Raw genomic sequence first — 15,647 nt, 5'->3', positions numbered from 1 at the left:
TTTGAGAGAGAGAGAGAGAGAGAGAGAGAGCGCGCTCGCGTGAGCACCCATGCATCCAGGGTTGGGGAGGGGCCGACAGGGAGAGAATCTGAAGCAGACTCTGGGCTGAGCACAGAGCCTGACACGGGGCTTGATCCCATGACCCTGAGATCACGATCTGATCTGAAATCAAAGTCGGATGCCACCCAGGGGCCACGCAGGTGCCCCATCAGTGAACTTTTAAAAAGAAAGACATGGACGTGATCCTTCACTGCGTAACGGCAAAACCACAAAGACGCACTCTGATCTCTGTCATGTGCAAATTTTTTGTTAGAAAATAAGTCTGATAGGAAGGAGGGAAAACCAGCCAGTATTGGGGTCTCAGATCATTCAAGAGTGCATACACAGCTTGTGTACTGATCACCACGTCTGTAGGGTTTCAGTACTTATATGATTTCCTGGGGTGCAAATTACCATCATAACTAAGGAGTAGAAAGGCATTAACATCCACCAGTAGAAATCCCAGACAGAGATGGCTTACCAGGCACGGTCTTTAAAACATTAACGTGCAGGTGTCCTTTCCCCAAATACTGGGAAACCGCCCAGTTCATTTTAGGGACTAGTGAAACCCTGATGCTGGAAACCTCCCCAAGGGTAGGAGAGCACACATGGAACCACTGTGTTCTGTGAAGATTCAGTCTGTGATACGGGACTGGCACCGTGCTGGGCACTGAACTGGTTCAGCAAAGTGCCCGTGAGGCCCTCGTGTACTGTGCATTGCTTTGAGGTTGTGGATACGTCAGGGGATCCCTGCTCCCTGGAATGTGCAGGCATGACTGGGACACATGTCACCTGTCCCTACATCAAGCAACAGTGTGCTGAGTCCTGCGGTCCTTTGACACAACACAAAAGTAGATTTATGTAAGAAAGAAAAATATGTTGTTAATATTTTAGAGTCAGGAAGGATGACCAAGCCCAAAGGATGGTCAGATAAAAATGTGCTGTCAGTGAGCAGATGCTGAAAAGGCTCTGGGCAGGTGCCACACTGGTTCCTAAGGAAAACACCAAACCACCCACAGCATCAGGACCAGCAGAGCTCCCGGCCAACCTGGAGGAGAAGGCAGGCCCCCTGGAGCCTCTTGTCCACCTGAAATGAATGCCAGCGTGGCCCTTAGAGCCGGACCCCTGCCCTGTGCCCATCAGGACTGAGGCTGGCAGTGGGTGCAGGCCTGCAGCCGTCCCCACGATGACCTTCTGGAAGATCTGGCAGATGCAATCACCTCATTATTTGGTATGAGAAAATGCAATGTTTATTACTCACTGATGACGTAAACAGGTGCTTCCAGAATTCTGCAGGAGCCGCTGAGGTGCCTTGGAAACTAGTTGAAGAGCTTATTAAATTGGACAAATTATGAATACAGAAGGTTCTCTACTTGTGTTCAGCCCTAAGTTTTCACAGACACAAACAAGTGGTGGTCTAGATCAGAGGTCAGCAAACCGAGGTCAAATCCGGCCCACGACCTATTTTCATAAATAAAGTTTTATTGGAACCAGCCTTGTTTCACTCAGACGCTCCAGGGCTGCCTCTGTGCCGAGGGGGCAGAGCCAGGTGGTCGCAGGAGAGACCTTCCGAAGCCGAAACTTGCACTGCTCGGGCCTTGCCGGCGTGAGTTTGCCCGCGCCACGAGGCCGACGCAGGTCCTCCGAGCCGGTCTGCCGGGCGAGGACTCAGCAGGCAGAGGAGCGCGACCTTGAGGAAGTGAGCGCCGGAGAGCTCGCATGCGGACTCGAGGAAGAAACCTGCCTACCCGGCCAGGGGAGAGGCGCGGCAGAAGCCAGTTGTGTTCTCCTTTCCGGCACATAGGTTTCAGGAGAGTCGTGGTTTCATAAAATATGGAAGTAAAATAAACCCGAGTAAACACGAGGAGGGCAAGGTCTCTGCGAAACGCAGCAGGAAACGCATGAGACACTTGAAGTAACTTCGGCAAGGAGAGGCTGGTCCCCTGAGTAAAGATAGTGGCAGAGTCTTACGGGGAGAAGTTTAAAGAGATTGGGATGAATAAGCAAAGAGCTGCCACATACTTGGTTAAAGTCCATGCGTGCCCAAGCCCGTGCGGTCGTCTGTGCTTTCAGATACAATTTTTAGATTTAATGCAGTTTCAGTCCAGTCCCTGATGAAGATTTACGCACATCACACGTGATTTTCCATTTTAGCTGGGCGTGTAGACACGTCCCAATGTAGGAAGGCTTTGGGACAGAGGTCACCCTGGTACCCTCGTCCCACTGGTGTGCGCCTGGGTGTGCAGGGGAAGCGTGTGAGTGGCTGAGCCCCGGGCTGCCCCCCACCAGGTACCCGCCTTGTCCTTGATACAGGGACGGAGTTCGTCCAAGTCATGAGGACACACTTAAAACCTGAGAAAATTTGGTCTTCCTACTGTGACTTTCTGCCCCACGGAGCAGACCACGTGGCCCTGAGGGGAACCCTGGCATCGGGGCGAGGGGACTGTGGGCTACACTGACTGGTGGGGAAGGGACGGGTCCCCAGTGGCAGGTAGGGGAAGACAGGCTTCATATTTGGGGACAGCTCACGCTGGAGTGTTACCGCTCACCACAGGGCACCCCAAACTCCCGGGAGATGGTGGACCGCGCTACGGCGCCTGAGTGTGGGACAGCTGGAGGAAGTGTGGGAGGGAGTCTGGGTGTGGGCCGGGGACAGGGATGTGTCCGAGTAAATCCAGAACAGCCGGGGACACCCGGACACTAGTGACACATGCTGAGCCGCTGTGGACGCGTGTGCACAAATTCACCAGTTCATGCCCACATCCGCACGTGAGCTGCGGGCTGCCATCGCCCGCGTCTCAAAGGAGGACACGGAGCCACAGAGGGGCCGAGTCATGCTCCTTGTCAGCCATGGCTGGTTGCCAAACCACGTAGGGGAGGGACGGCACATGGACGGAGATGAGTATAGCCTGTGAGAGATGAGTATAGCCCACAGGTAGAGAGTTCATAAAACCCCAAATGGGAATAACCAAGGAAAGTAGGAAGAGACACGTCGGGCAGCGACGGCCGACGCACGAAGGAGGCGCTTCTGCGCTGTTTGCTTTAATCCCATCCAGTGTCCTTCCGAGGCCTCACGAGGGGTCGGGGAGAATGTAGACTCGCCCGTCTTTCTGGAAAGTGCTCAGGGGTAGGCGTCAAGAGAAGCAGAAAGACACGCCCAGGCCCCCGGAGGGCAGTGGCAGTCGCTCCAGAGTGAAACGCGGAGTCACGGCACGAGCAGCCGTCGCTGTCCCGCGGGACCGTGGGTGTCCGGCCACGAGCCATGGAAGCCCACGTCTACTCGCAGGATGGCCGCAGCCGGAAGCAAAGCCATGGCAGGTGGGGGCGGCCCAGAGCCCACCCGCTGACGAACGGTTGGCAAACTGTGGTCGAGCCGGTCCCGGGCTGTCGTTCAGCCAAAGGACAGGCCTTCGACGGGCCACAGTATGGACCAGCCCAGGATGCGTCGCACACGGCACAAGAAGCCAGACACAAAAGCCACGTGCAGTGTGACTCGTGTGTAGGAAACATTGAGAAGAAGCAGATCCGTGGAGGCAGGACGTCTGGCGAGGGCCGCGGGGGCTGGCGGAGTGTGGCAGTGACCGCTGACGTCTCGGGGCGGCTCCTGGGAGTGAGTCTTCCACACGGGCCATGGCGTTGGCCACACAAAGGCGTGGGCCTCACCCTCTGAAAGTGTGATTGTGTGTCGTGCCTGCTGGATCCCAGTGAAGCCGCCACGAGCCGACAGGAAGACAGACGTGTCCCTAGGACCAGTCCTCTGCCCAGTCCCCCGGCTCCTGGACGGACAGTGCCCGCAGGCACCGCCTGGTCCCGCTCAGAGGCCCTGACCTGGCCGTGCAGAGGTGACCTCCCCACCGTGAGTGGACCCAGGAGAGAGACCTGGGAAGGGGTCTGATCCCGAGCTCCCGAGCACGCCGGACCCGCCCTCGCCGCTGCGGACGGCACGCTCTCAGCCAGAGCGTGTCTGGCTCTGTGAAGTGTAGCTCCCGCCCACTCTGTCATCTCCGTGTCCTCTTGATCCCACCGCCCGTGAACGTGGGCCACGGGTCTGCTGTGGGCGGCGGGGGGCTGAGGCCGGCTGCTCTGATGCTGCCAGCGGCCCTGCCCCAGATTAGCACAGGCGAGGGACGGACTTCAAAGCTGGCACTGCCTTGGGGCGGGGACAGAGAGGATAGGAATCTGGTAGCAAAGCTTTCCTGCGGTTGTCAGCGCCCCCTTTGGAAACGCCGCCCCGGCAGCCAGGCTTTAGGGAGGGGGAAAGTCAGTCCGTCCTCCCACAGGTAGAGGGCTGGAGGGGACCCGCCGGGGCACGGGGACACTTCCCTGGAGAAGCCGGGCAGCACGTGGGCAGGAGGTCGCGGGGGTCCCAGCGTCCCACGGACAGGGCAGAGCCGTCACCTCCCAGAATCCTGTGTTAACAGCATGGAGTCCAGGGACCAGTCCGTCGGACTCCCCAGCAGAGCAGACAGAGCTGGTGGCCTCTGGGGGGTTCTGGGGCCCAGAGCCTGGCTCAGGGTGGAGGGCCTCACCCTCCAGCTAGATGCTAAGTGGGGGTTTCCTCTTAGAGCAGAGCTGGTGTTTGAAGGACCCTCTGTGCCTGGGGAAGGGGGCTGTCACCGTGTGACCCCGAGGGGCCCGCACATGGTCACGAGCCCCAGGCTCTTCCCTCTGGGCTCTGCCCAGCCCAGAGAGGCCGGTGCTTGTGGTGGAGGCCAGGACGGGGCTTACCACAGTCAGAGGGAATCAAGGACCTTCCCTGAACGTCACCGCAACTTTTTAGATTTTAGATTGTGGTATGGCTCTGAGTAGGGACGGGCACGCCTCAAGCGTGCAGCCGCACAGGTGGTGACGTCGTGACCTGCGTGAACTTCCCCGGGTCACAGTGGAGCATTGCAGGCCCGTGCGGTCCCCTTCTGTCTCCAGAGTTCGGGACCTGTGAGGCGGGAAGGGCGGGCACAACTCTGCCGTCCCTGCTCTGGGGAGGGTCCCCTCCCTCACCGCTCCCAGCAGGAGATGTGCAGACCCCCAAGTTGCTCTCTAGGAGAAGGGGTCCCGGCAGATGGGGGTGAGCACACACCGCCCCCCGGACATCGTCTGCGCCGGTGCCCTTTATTAAGTAGAGCGGGACTAACACGGGGCTCCTGACAACGGGGCACCCACACTCCCCAAACGTGTTGTTTTAAGGCGAATTCACGAGCTCAGCTGGTCCGTAGGGTGCCTCGGTTTTCCGTGCTGCATAATGAGTCACTGCGAACAGCGACGAGGACGGCACACGTGTGTCCTCTCCCCGCTCGGTGGCCGGAAGCCCAGCAGGTGTGCCCAAGGCCTCAGAGGGCTCCCAGGTGTGGGCGGGGCAGGGTTTCACCCACGGCTCAGGGAAGAGTGTTCTCTGTGGCCATCGGCTGGGGGCTGCTCCCAGCGCCCGCCCTGCATCCCCTCCAGCCCTTGTCCTGTTACTTGCAGGATCCCACCGATGGCTTCCTCACAGGGACACCGTCTCTGAGTTCTGCTTCCCATTGGTAAAAAGTAGAGTAAGAACTTGAAGGTCCTTAAGAAGCCGGAAGCAGGGTCCTCCTGGACCTTCAGAGCCTCTTTCTCCTGCAACCCGGGCTGTGTGCCGGCTGCCCTGCCCGGCCGGGGAGCGAGCCACCTTGAGGCTCGGAGGGCTCAGGCCCTGTGGGAGCGATTCTCTGGGATGAGGGCGGCCCCAGCTGATGGTGGGAATTCTCAGTGAGAACGAGCTTCCTTGGCAGACGTCTGCCCCCGGTGAGGTCCCTTCTGAGACTGGAGAGACCAGCTTCCTTTCTCTCCTCGGGCGGCCCCTGTGGACCCACAGGACCCTGGACAGCAGCGCAGCCGCACAGGAGCGTGTCGCGCTGAAAACGGGGCCCTGCGATCCTCCCAGCTCACTGGACAGCAGCCCGTCTTCACACCCTCACTCCTGGGCAGAGGGAACACTTCTCAGCTGATCCCTTTTCACGTTCCCATTTAGTGGATGCAGAAACTGAGCGTGTGGGGAGCGGAGCACCTTTCCGGAGTCTGCACAAGCAGGAATAGCCCAGACCACGTTCTTTATAAAACCCCACATCTCACAAGTAACGAAATCCGGGCAGGAGGTGGCTGTTCCTGGGCCGTGCTCTGCAGGAAGGGGACGGGAGGGAGCTCCGGTGGAGCCGGTTCTGGGTGAGGACCTGCCTGGGACGCTGGAGGGAGAGGAAGGGAGCTCTGTGCCTCGTGGCACAGAAGGGCTGCACATTCGGTGCCGGCCCGTGCTCCCCTGAGGCCCTGGCTAGAGCCGCTGGCTGCTTGCCCCCAGGATGTGCGTGTCCAGGTGCTGCGTCCCTGCGGCCGGGCTTAGTGGCCGGTGTCCCACGGGGTGACGCAGGCAGCCTCTGCAGCGGCTGAGATGCAACAGAGGACGGGTGCCGGTGCTCCGAGGGACTAGCAAGGATACAGGTTGAGACGTGGGGGAGGGGCTTGTGGTGGCTCCGCCCACGCCCCAGGCTCCCCTCCCAGCCTCTCTGCCCTGTTCTCCCGTCTCTGTGCCCCTCTCTCGTGCCTTCTCTGCGGCATCCGCACGCACGCCGCCCTTCACCCCTCTGCGTGTGCTCATCCCTTCATCCCTGCAGCTGCCATCTGTGCCCACGGCAGGCGAGAGTGGAACCAGCCAGCTCAGGGGACCTGCCCCGCTCCTGTCCTGGGACCACCCAGTGTGCTGTGCAAGTGGGAGTTCGACGAGCGCCCACACGTGCCGACTCTGAGAGTCAGTGAGTCCCGGCCCTCGTGTGTGCCGCGGGCGGCCCTCCCGCCTCTCGCTAGGTCCTAACCCGCTCAGCAAGGGGCCAGTCTCACGCCCGATCTGCCCACGCCCCGGGAATGGTGGGTGGCGCACAGGCCTTGTGGACGGGGGTTGTGGGCCCCGGGGTCAGCTGGCCTCTCCCGTTGGCGCCTCAGGCCCGTCAGTGCTTTGGGGCTGACGACACACAGCAGCGTCCAGAGGCTCACGCTGGGCACCGGGGTTTACCGTGATGCTTACGAGGCGGAAGGGATCGCGGTGAGGCCATGACAGGGACGGGTGACCCAGCCCAGTGACCTTAGCACCTTGTCTGGGCTGCCCTGTGCACCAGGCCCTGCCACCCCCTCACCGAGACACCGTGTGGCCTCTGCAGGAACAGCTCCGGGAAGGCCCAGCCAGCACCGTCCAACAGCCCGCAGCCCGGGACACGCTCCCCAGAGCTGACAGGCCCGCCGTGTGTCACATGTCCTCACAGCCGGCTGCCCTGGTTTGGGAGACATTTCACAGAGGACGGGGGCCCAGCACCTGGCCCTGGGGGCTGTGGGCTCCGGGGGGCGAGCTGCTTGTCTCTGTGTCTACTAAGTGCTCCAGAAGCAGCAAGAGCAGAACGTGAGCCCTCAAGGCTCCTGGGAAGCAGTGGCCTGGTTTTGACCCCAGGACCCGGGGAGGGGGCAGGGGGGCACTGGTCCAAACTCATTCTTGGGCTGGAGCAGGAGGGACCTCCGAGCCTATCCTCTGCCGGCACTGGGAAGGCCACCTGCTCCCACCCACACGGCCCTCCTGCCCCCTGGGCCAGCGCTGGAGCCTCGTCCCCACGAGAGGCCGGGACCTCACGTCCCCTGCGAACCCCCACCCAAGCACCCTGCAGCATGAGCCCAGGACGCAGCAAGTCACAGGCCTGGGGGACAGACGGACAGGGAGCAGATGCAGCGAGTGAGCGCAGGGAGCTTCAAGCTCACCCCCCACCCACCCAGACGCCCCTGCCCAGATGTCTGAGTGGAGGGTGTACACAGGGCGCGCCTGAGACCGCGGCCTCGCTGCATTACCAGAACAGCTGCCCTGGGCCACGTCACGCTGTTCTGAGTTGTTGTTTTTAAAACCCAACAGCAAACCACGGCCATTCCAGCCGCTCTCGCGAGCTCGGGTTGGGGGAGGACGTGGGGTCCAGTCTTCCTCGCGGACTGGCCGCACAGCCGCAGGGACGGTCCCGGAGAAGAGACACAGATGGCGGGACTCGGGAGGGATGACGGCAGCCTTTCCAGAAGCTCCTCCTGGTTGTGTCTTTATCTTCCCCATGGCAACGGCTCTCGTTGTCCCGAGCCAGTCAGCACAGGCTGCCTCCCGCACGGCTCACGGAGCCCATGTGTCTGCTGTTTATCAGGACCTTTTGTTCCGGACTCTCAATCCGGAACACCGCGCTCCTGCGTGCAGAACACTCGTCCCAACCCAACGCCGAACACGGGCTTTAATGAGGAGCGGAGACCATGGTCGCTGGACTCGCAGGGCCTGGGGAGTTTTGTTTTGTTTTTTAAACGATGCTTTGCAGCGGTCAGATACTGCAAGCAGCCCGCCTGTCCCCGCGGAGAACACGTGCTTTCCGGGGTGGGTGGGATGACCCATTGGGACTGGACCCCGATGCACCCCCAGCACCGCTGCAGGGTCGGCGAGAACCTCCTGGGGCCGACGGGGCTCAGGAATTACCTGCTCGGGACCCTTCCCCAGGGAGACAGGTTGTGGCTGGAGGGACCCCACCTGCTGCCCGGGGGCCGCGTACAGGTGACGAGGGGTCTCCCAGTGAGGGCGTGTTCTCAGGAGGTGGGGTGTTCACAAGGACTGTCCAAAAGCCTGAGATGGCCCTCGTGGTGGTCCCTCCAAGCCAAGGGCCATGGGCCAAGCTCATCCCTGAGCTGGTGGCAGCCCCTCATGTGGGGGTGACTCACTTTGTTGTCACTTTGTTGTCACTCTGTTGTCACGGGAACTCACTTTGTCTCTCCGGGTGAGGGGCACCTTCCAGGATGCGACAGAGCAGGTTTTCCTGAGGAAGGGGGCCGGAGGCCAGTGAACCCGGCCAGCGACATTCCTCCCCGGGCAGAGGCCCACACACCATCTGTTTCCGTGGAGCCGTGACGGCTGGCACAGGCCCTGAGATGGGCCGCCACCGAAGCTTCCTGAGCCACGGACGCGTCTGGCTTTCCCGGGGCCGGAAGGGCTATGCTGGCTTCTGCCCACGTCGGTGGGGACCCCGCTGGAGGCCTCACCGGACCCTGATGCCACAGCCCCAACTGCAAGTGCAAGTCCCTGTCACAGGCCTAGGGAGGGGCCGTGGGCTGGGCCAGGACAGTGGGCGTCAGGCTGCGGGTCCCCTCCTGGGGTCAGGCAGAGGCTGGGGCAGCAGGGCCCAGACTCTGTCCCCTGCAGGGCACCCTCTCTGTGCTGTGCTCCCACCCCGGGCCTCGAGGCAGGAGGAAGGGGACAGGCAGGCACTGAGGATGGAAGCCAGGTCTGCGTCCACGTCTGTCCAATGTGCTGGGCTCCGGGCTCCTCCGTCCGGTCCAGGTCGGCCTTGGTGGGGACGCCCGGTGCTCACTGAGGACACCTCTGCTCTGCCGCGCTTGGTGTCTGTGCCCCTGTCTGCCCAGTGGCAGGGACCATGAGGCCGGCATGTGTGTAGGAAGATGGGGAGCACCAGGGTGGGGCAGGGGTCCTCTGGGACAGGGAAAGGACCCCCCCACCCCCACTGGTCAGGCCGCTGAGTAACCGGCTGGTCCACTGAAGTCGGCACAGATATGCGTGGACTCAGGACAGGCGTTAAGAGTGCGAACTGCGGGAGTGGGGACTGTGGAGCTGCAAAGCTTACAGGTGGGGGGCTGGGGGCAGACAGCACCCTGGTCCTGGGCTCGCGCCCCTGGGCTGAGCTCCGGCAGCAAGGCCAGTGTCGTTCCTCACACACAGCTTTGCTCCGAGGCTGTAAACCTCAGAACCCTTCCGACCTCGGCCCACCAGTCAGGAGAGGAGGGGACCCCTTGCCGCCTGGGTCCCATCTCACAGGGGACACGAGGCCCAGCTTCAGAGGGGTCAGCCTGGCTCACGGGCCCGCAGGTTTGTGTGAGACTGGGAGAGGATGCCTCACTGGGTGCAAGTCAGATGTGGCCTCCCCCTTGGGTGGGACCTGCCGCCCGTCATCCCAAGTTCTCAACCTTCCAGGACCCCTTCCCCTGCAGATTCTCCTCCAGCCCCTGCTAGACGGGCGTGTTGTGTCCTGGCACAGGGTCCCAGGCTTGCCCCTCTGCCTGGAGCTCCATGTCCTTTCACTTCGAGTCTCCTGGGTTCCTAGTCAGAGCTATTTTCGTAATTAAAATATCTGCACTGGGAAATGCCGGAGGCCAGTGGCTGTGTTACCTGAAATCCACAGTTAGTGGCCAAGCATGTGGCAGGAGCCTCCGGGAGGAGGCGCCCACCCGGGTGATGGTGGCCGTGTCGTCCTGTCCCCACACAGCAGAGGGCGGCTGCCCGCAGAGCCCGGTTCCCAACACCGCTGTCCGCCCTCCAATCCATGGGTTCCAGGCCCCATTCCCGCTGCCCCACCAGGGTCCCCGGTGGCCAGGCATCCATCTACCGTTGTCCTTGAGGCCGTGCCCCTGGGACACCCTGTCCCTCCAGCTGCCTGGCCCCAGGGACGGTGGGCAGGCCCCAGGCCCATGGCTGCTGTGGACGCCCTACTCCCATCCATGCCCGGGACCCGGGCTCCGATGTCCGGGGAGGAGCAGGGTCACTAAGCTCCAGAAGGCCGGCCGGGCCCAGCACTGACCACCCCAAGCCCCGAGGAGGAGTGTCACGCCTCCCGGTCTCCACGGCAAGGAAGCCTGATTCCTGTCTTATCTCGAGGACATGGGGGCTGGGGAGAGGGGTGCCCCCGGGCCCTGCGGCAGCACCCCAGCTCACTGGTCCACAGGGGGCAGCTGACCTCCCAGAGCGTGACCCTGCCGTGGAGCCGGCTCTGCGTGCTGATGGACGTGGGGCCTCATGGAGGAGGCATCCTCGCAGCGCGTGAACACGGGCCTCCCTCCCCGTAGGCACGCCCAGTGTCACCCCGCGGCCGCCGGGACCTCCCAGTTTGGGAAGCGCTCCTGCGGCCCCGATCCCAGGGTGGGGCGGGGGGGCTGCTGCTGACATCCGCAGAATGAATGAATGAACGAGTGACCGTGCAGGTGCGGACCTGCAGGGGTCCGGGCGCCCGCAGGGGTGGGGGTGAGGGGCGGCCTTGCGGAGATGAAGGGTCACGCGTCGGGCTGCACGGCCTGCGCTCCGGGAGAGGAGGGCACCATGCACTGGGTCTTCTGGAGTGAGGTATGGCCCCCGCTGCAGCGCTGTCCCAGGGGCCCCCATCCCAGCCTTGGGGACGGGGGCTGTGGGTGTGGTGAGTACAACAGGAGGAGATGATGTGTCGCCACGGAGGCTCTGGATGCCAGCATGTCACCAGGGTGTCCCCAGTGTCACAGGGGAGTGACCGCTGTGGAGACGGGCGAGGGGCCGCGGCCGCTGGGGACAGTGAGGGAGTCCTCCGGCCCCTTAAAGTCTCGGCCTTTGTCTAGAGCGGTGGTGCGGCCTGGTGGCCGCGTCCTGGGCATGTCCGCTGCCAGCGGGGGCCCTTGGTGTCTGCGGGGCTGACGCTCTCTTCTCTCTGTTCCTCAGGTCTCCTGACAGACGCAGCCCCAGAGGGGCCCCGGGAGTGGTCTTGACTCCCTGGAGAGTCCACAACTCAGCCACGGTCCTCTGTCCGCTGTGGACTCAACCCGTTCTCCACCATCTGCCCACCCTCCGTCTCTCTGTAGCCCGTCAAGGACAGCCTGCTTCCTCGGGGGTCGCGAGCCGAGTGTGTGCACCGCGGTGAGGAGTGTGGCCTGGGACACCCAGCGGGGGCCGCGCCAGCTGTCCGTGGGAGCCTGGGCTCACCCACCGTCCCTGGCCGCGGCCCGGGCTGTGCGCGCCGAGGAGGACGAGGGCGCAGCTGCAGAGGACGGCCGCCCAGCCAGCCCGGGAGAGGAAGACCACGCCAGGCCCGGGGGAGGACTGGCCCTCGGGCACAGAAAAGGCCTCTCCGTGTGCCCCAGACTGTCCGAATCACTTTTATTTTCGTATTTCAGTATACTCAATAGACCAAAGAGAAACATCTATTTTAACTCGGACTCGCCCTGGCCATCGGAGTCCCCAGGCTCAGCCGGGGCCCGTTGGGGCAGAGACATGGCGGCGGGGCGCGGAGGGCGGCCCCGGCAGAGGCCTTGCCGCCACGGACACCGCGGGGCGCGCTGAGAGGGGCCGAGCCGGCGGAGGACGCCGCGGCAGCCCCCGGGGCCCGGCCGGCGATGCCCCCACCCACACCCGGCCGCGGGCCAGTGAGGCTCGCCGGGGACACAGGGCACCGCGCTCCCGCTCCCTGTACCTAGCTGGACTGGACCGACTAAAACCACGTTCTGTTTTAACCAGTTAAACACGCCTCTCTGCAGCTCATCTCCGGTAGTGGGGTAATCCAGTATCCGCCAAGAGCATGTTGGGTCTCCCGTGACCGCTGTCCGCTCGACACAACCATTTAGCTCCAGAAAGCAAATTAAAGAAACCTGAAGTAACACTTGTTTGAAAGAGATCATTAAATGTATTTTGCAAAGCCTAAAGTTATATATTTAACAGTTTTTATATGTTGTATATTTGTAGAAAATCCTATTTAACAATTAATGTGGTAGCCCCCCGCCCCGGGCCGGCCGGCCACGCAGCGGGCGGGGCGCCCGTGTCTCCAAAGGGCTCGGGGCGGGGGCAGGGGGCCGGCGCGGAAGGGCAGGACTCCGGGGACAGCGGCCGAGGACGCGCCTGACGTCACGGGAGCCGTGGCGGGTGCCCAGGGGGGAGGTGGCCGTCTGCACCCGCCTGGGGCCCAGCTCGCTGAAGGGCGAGTGCGCCATCTCTCGGTCACGCTGCTTCCGACGGGTTCCATGGCCCTTTCCCTGCCCCTCCCCGACGGGCAGACCCTGAGGCCGCGGCCCCAGACCTCCTCTCCCTGTCCATGTCCCGCTCCCTCTCGGTCTTCATGTCTGGTGGCAGAGGGGCTGCCGCAGGCCGCCCTGCAGGGAATGGCAGGTGCCTGACCTTCCCACGCCCTCCCTGGAGCACGGGGCGCTGGGCCCGGGGACGAGGGGACAGTCCGCGTCTCTGTCCCTGGGCCGGGCCGCGGTCCCACGGGGTCCTTCATTCTCCTGAGTTTGTGCTGAACTATATACTACCTGACGGTCCAATTAACAGGCCCACTATGCTAGTTCTATGCTACTAAAAAAAAAAAAAAAAAAGAAAAAGAAAAGTAAAAAACATAATAATAAGTATATAGAAGCTGTCCCAGCAACCCATAGACTGAAGATAGGAGAGAAGACCCACTTATTTAAGACCCGTTTCAATGTCCATGAGTATTTAATTTCCCTTTCAGGTCGCCACACAAGCAGACGTCTGAGTGTCCTGGAGGGAAGGACAGGGCGGGTGCGGGTTTCCCAGTGCAGATGGGGCGGGAGCCGTGAGGGGGGTGTCTCTGCCGCCTCCCTGAGCCTGTGTCTTCCCACGGTGAGTGTAGACCAGAGGCAGATGCCGGAGGTTTAAGATGTTATAGCGTTTTTTCCCTTGTTTTACAGTATTCAATTTTGTGTTGATTCAGCTAAATTATGAAAATAAAGAAAAAATCCTTTGGTAAGCATGGCTTTTGTTCACGGGCTGGGGTGTCCTGGGTTGGGGCCGTAGCAGGAGCGGCTGGCAGGGACCTCCTTCCCGAGCCTGCCCAGGGGCTCCCAGAAGCCTGGCCCGGGCGAGCGGACCCTCCCCCGCCCCTGTGTGAGCACCCACCCCTCGCACGCAGAGGCCAAGTCCCAGACACAGAAGCAGAACCCAAAGGAGACCCGCGTCGAAAGGACCCGCTTTCCAGGAAAACCTGCTCCCATCTGCAGATGGATCTTTGGCTTCGGACCATTTCTGCCGCCCAGAGTCCTCCAGCTGAACCTGGGTGGGATGGGGAAGCCGCATCTGTCCGTTTCCGGCGGTCCCTTATAAAATATGAGCCCTGGGAGCCATGGCTGGGAGGGTCAGCCAAGGGCCGTCTGAAGTCTGTGCCTGATTTTAAGGAGACGTCCCTGGCCTTTGGTGCCATCGTGGCGGCCACAGAGCGGGCTTGTCCTGGGGGGGAGGAAGGGGGCAGACTGCAGGCCCAACAGCGGCCACAGGCCCCCCTGGGCAGCGGGGACACGCTGTGGGGGGCGACCTTCTGCTCTGCCATCAGAGCATGGGACGGGGCAGGCCAGCTGACCAGGACGTGTGCCCCCACGCCTCCTTCCTCCGTCTATGCTGAGTACAGCCGAGCTGGAGGTGCCCAAGGGGGCCCGTCCACAGGGAGGAAATGTGGTTGGAGCAGGGGCTCCTGGGAGGCTTGGCCACCTGAGCTGTTGGCACCAGGGCGCCCGACATCACTGGGTGCGTTGCAGGGAAATCCGCAAACCATGAGGCTAGAGGAAAGGATAACACGCGCCGTGAGCACCAGGGTCCGTTCAGAGAAGGATGGTCGCCTCCAGCCTGAGCCAGGAGGGTATCAGACAGACCGCCGGAACTCTCAGATCCTGACCTTCACCTAAGCACGGCTCTCCCCTCGCCCCGAGCCAGTGCACCTCGTGGGGACAGTTGTCCTGTGAGTCCGTCTCCATGACGGGGGGAGACCCACCAAGCCTGCAGCCCCGCAGCAAAGGCTTCTGTGAGGAAGTAAGCCTGTGTCGTCTCCTTCCATCCGTCGCTGGCTTGAGCCGTTGGCCTCCGTCTGCTCATATAGCCAGCGGGACGGTCATGATTGCTGCCCACTCCCAGGCTGGAGAAAGTCCTCTCTGCCCGAATGAGGTGTGTGAGGCCCACCTCACTGCTGTGGGCACGGCCGCATGTGGTCTGCCCTGGAGCACTCCCTCTGTGGTGCCCCGTCCCTGTGCCGTGGGCAGGAGGGGCAGAGGGGCACGGAGGCTGCCGCAGGACAGCCTCACACACCGCGGCCCCTTGTCTGCCTCCGACCAGGTGCTGACGTGAGCCTGGGCAGCAGGAGAGTGGGACGGCGCCTCTGCCTACCAACCAGGGTCAGGCAGGACCCCGTGGCCAAGTGTCACCCCGTAGCCCCAGACAGGGGGCCCTCCTGTTCCAGCCCAGCTCCTGGACAGGCCAGGCTGAGAGTGGACATGCTCAGCCTCCGGGGCAGAGAGTGCATCTGTGGCCTGAGTGGTGTGTGCGTGCCGGCGTGTGTCCACGTGTGTGTGTCCACAAGGCCCCTTCTCACCACGACCTTCATGCTGAGAACCTTGTGAGCCAGGGTTCCAAGGACGAGCCCTCCACGACTCCTGACCACAAGGACCGCCAAGGTCAGGGACCTCAAGGTCACACTCAGAGGTGTCCACCCAGAGAGCTGCTGAGATGGGCTCTCCCGTGGTGGCCGTACCCTCAGAAGCTCGGGCTGTCCAGCCGACGTTGCCAGCCCGTCAGGTGCCCCCCCCCACCCTGCGTGGCTGCGTCCTCTCCTGCCGGGAGTCCCGTCCTGCTGGCATTCAGGAGGCGACCACTTGGCCATCCTTGTCCTGAGTGGCCGTCACCCTGAGAAGCTGGGGCCCGTGGAGAGTGTGCTTCTCTCGACAACTCCTCGCAGGATGGGAAGACCCGGAGCGTCTCAGGGTGCCGGGCTCAGCAAGAAGAGGTGGGGTCTCCGCGTGCCTCCCACCCCAGCCCCAGCTCTTCTGCCCTGAAGGTGGTCCCAGGTCCC

General features: G+C 62.5%; 1 protein-coding gene across 1 annotated transcript in view; it reads left to right on the top strand.

Moving 5' to 3' along the window:
* Positions 1-12,013, top strand: part of LOC111157678 (family with sequence similarity 19 member A5, C-C motif chemokine like) — a 181,281-nt gene extending 169,268 nt beyond the window's left edge. The window contains exon 4 of the mRNA XM_022519297.1: positions 11,528-12,013. Coding sequence (XP_022375005.1) covers positions 11,528-11,536 — 9 coding nt within the window. The 3' untranslated portion in view covers positions 11,537-12,013. The remainder of the gene's footprint in view (positions 1-11,527) is intronic.
* The last annotated feature ends 3,634 nt before the right edge of the window (positions 12,014-15,647 follow it).

This window comes from Enhydra lutris, unplaced genomic scaffold (genome assembly GCF_002288905.1).
Source record: "Enhydra lutris kenyoni isolate GAN:26980312 unplaced genomic scaffold, ASM228890v2 scaffoldscaffold55, whole genome shotgun sequence".
Lineage (NCBI taxonomy): Eukaryota > Metazoa > Chordata > Mammalia > Carnivora > Mustelidae > Enhydra > Enhydra lutris.
This window is presented reverse-complemented; position numbering and strand designations above follow the sequence as displayed.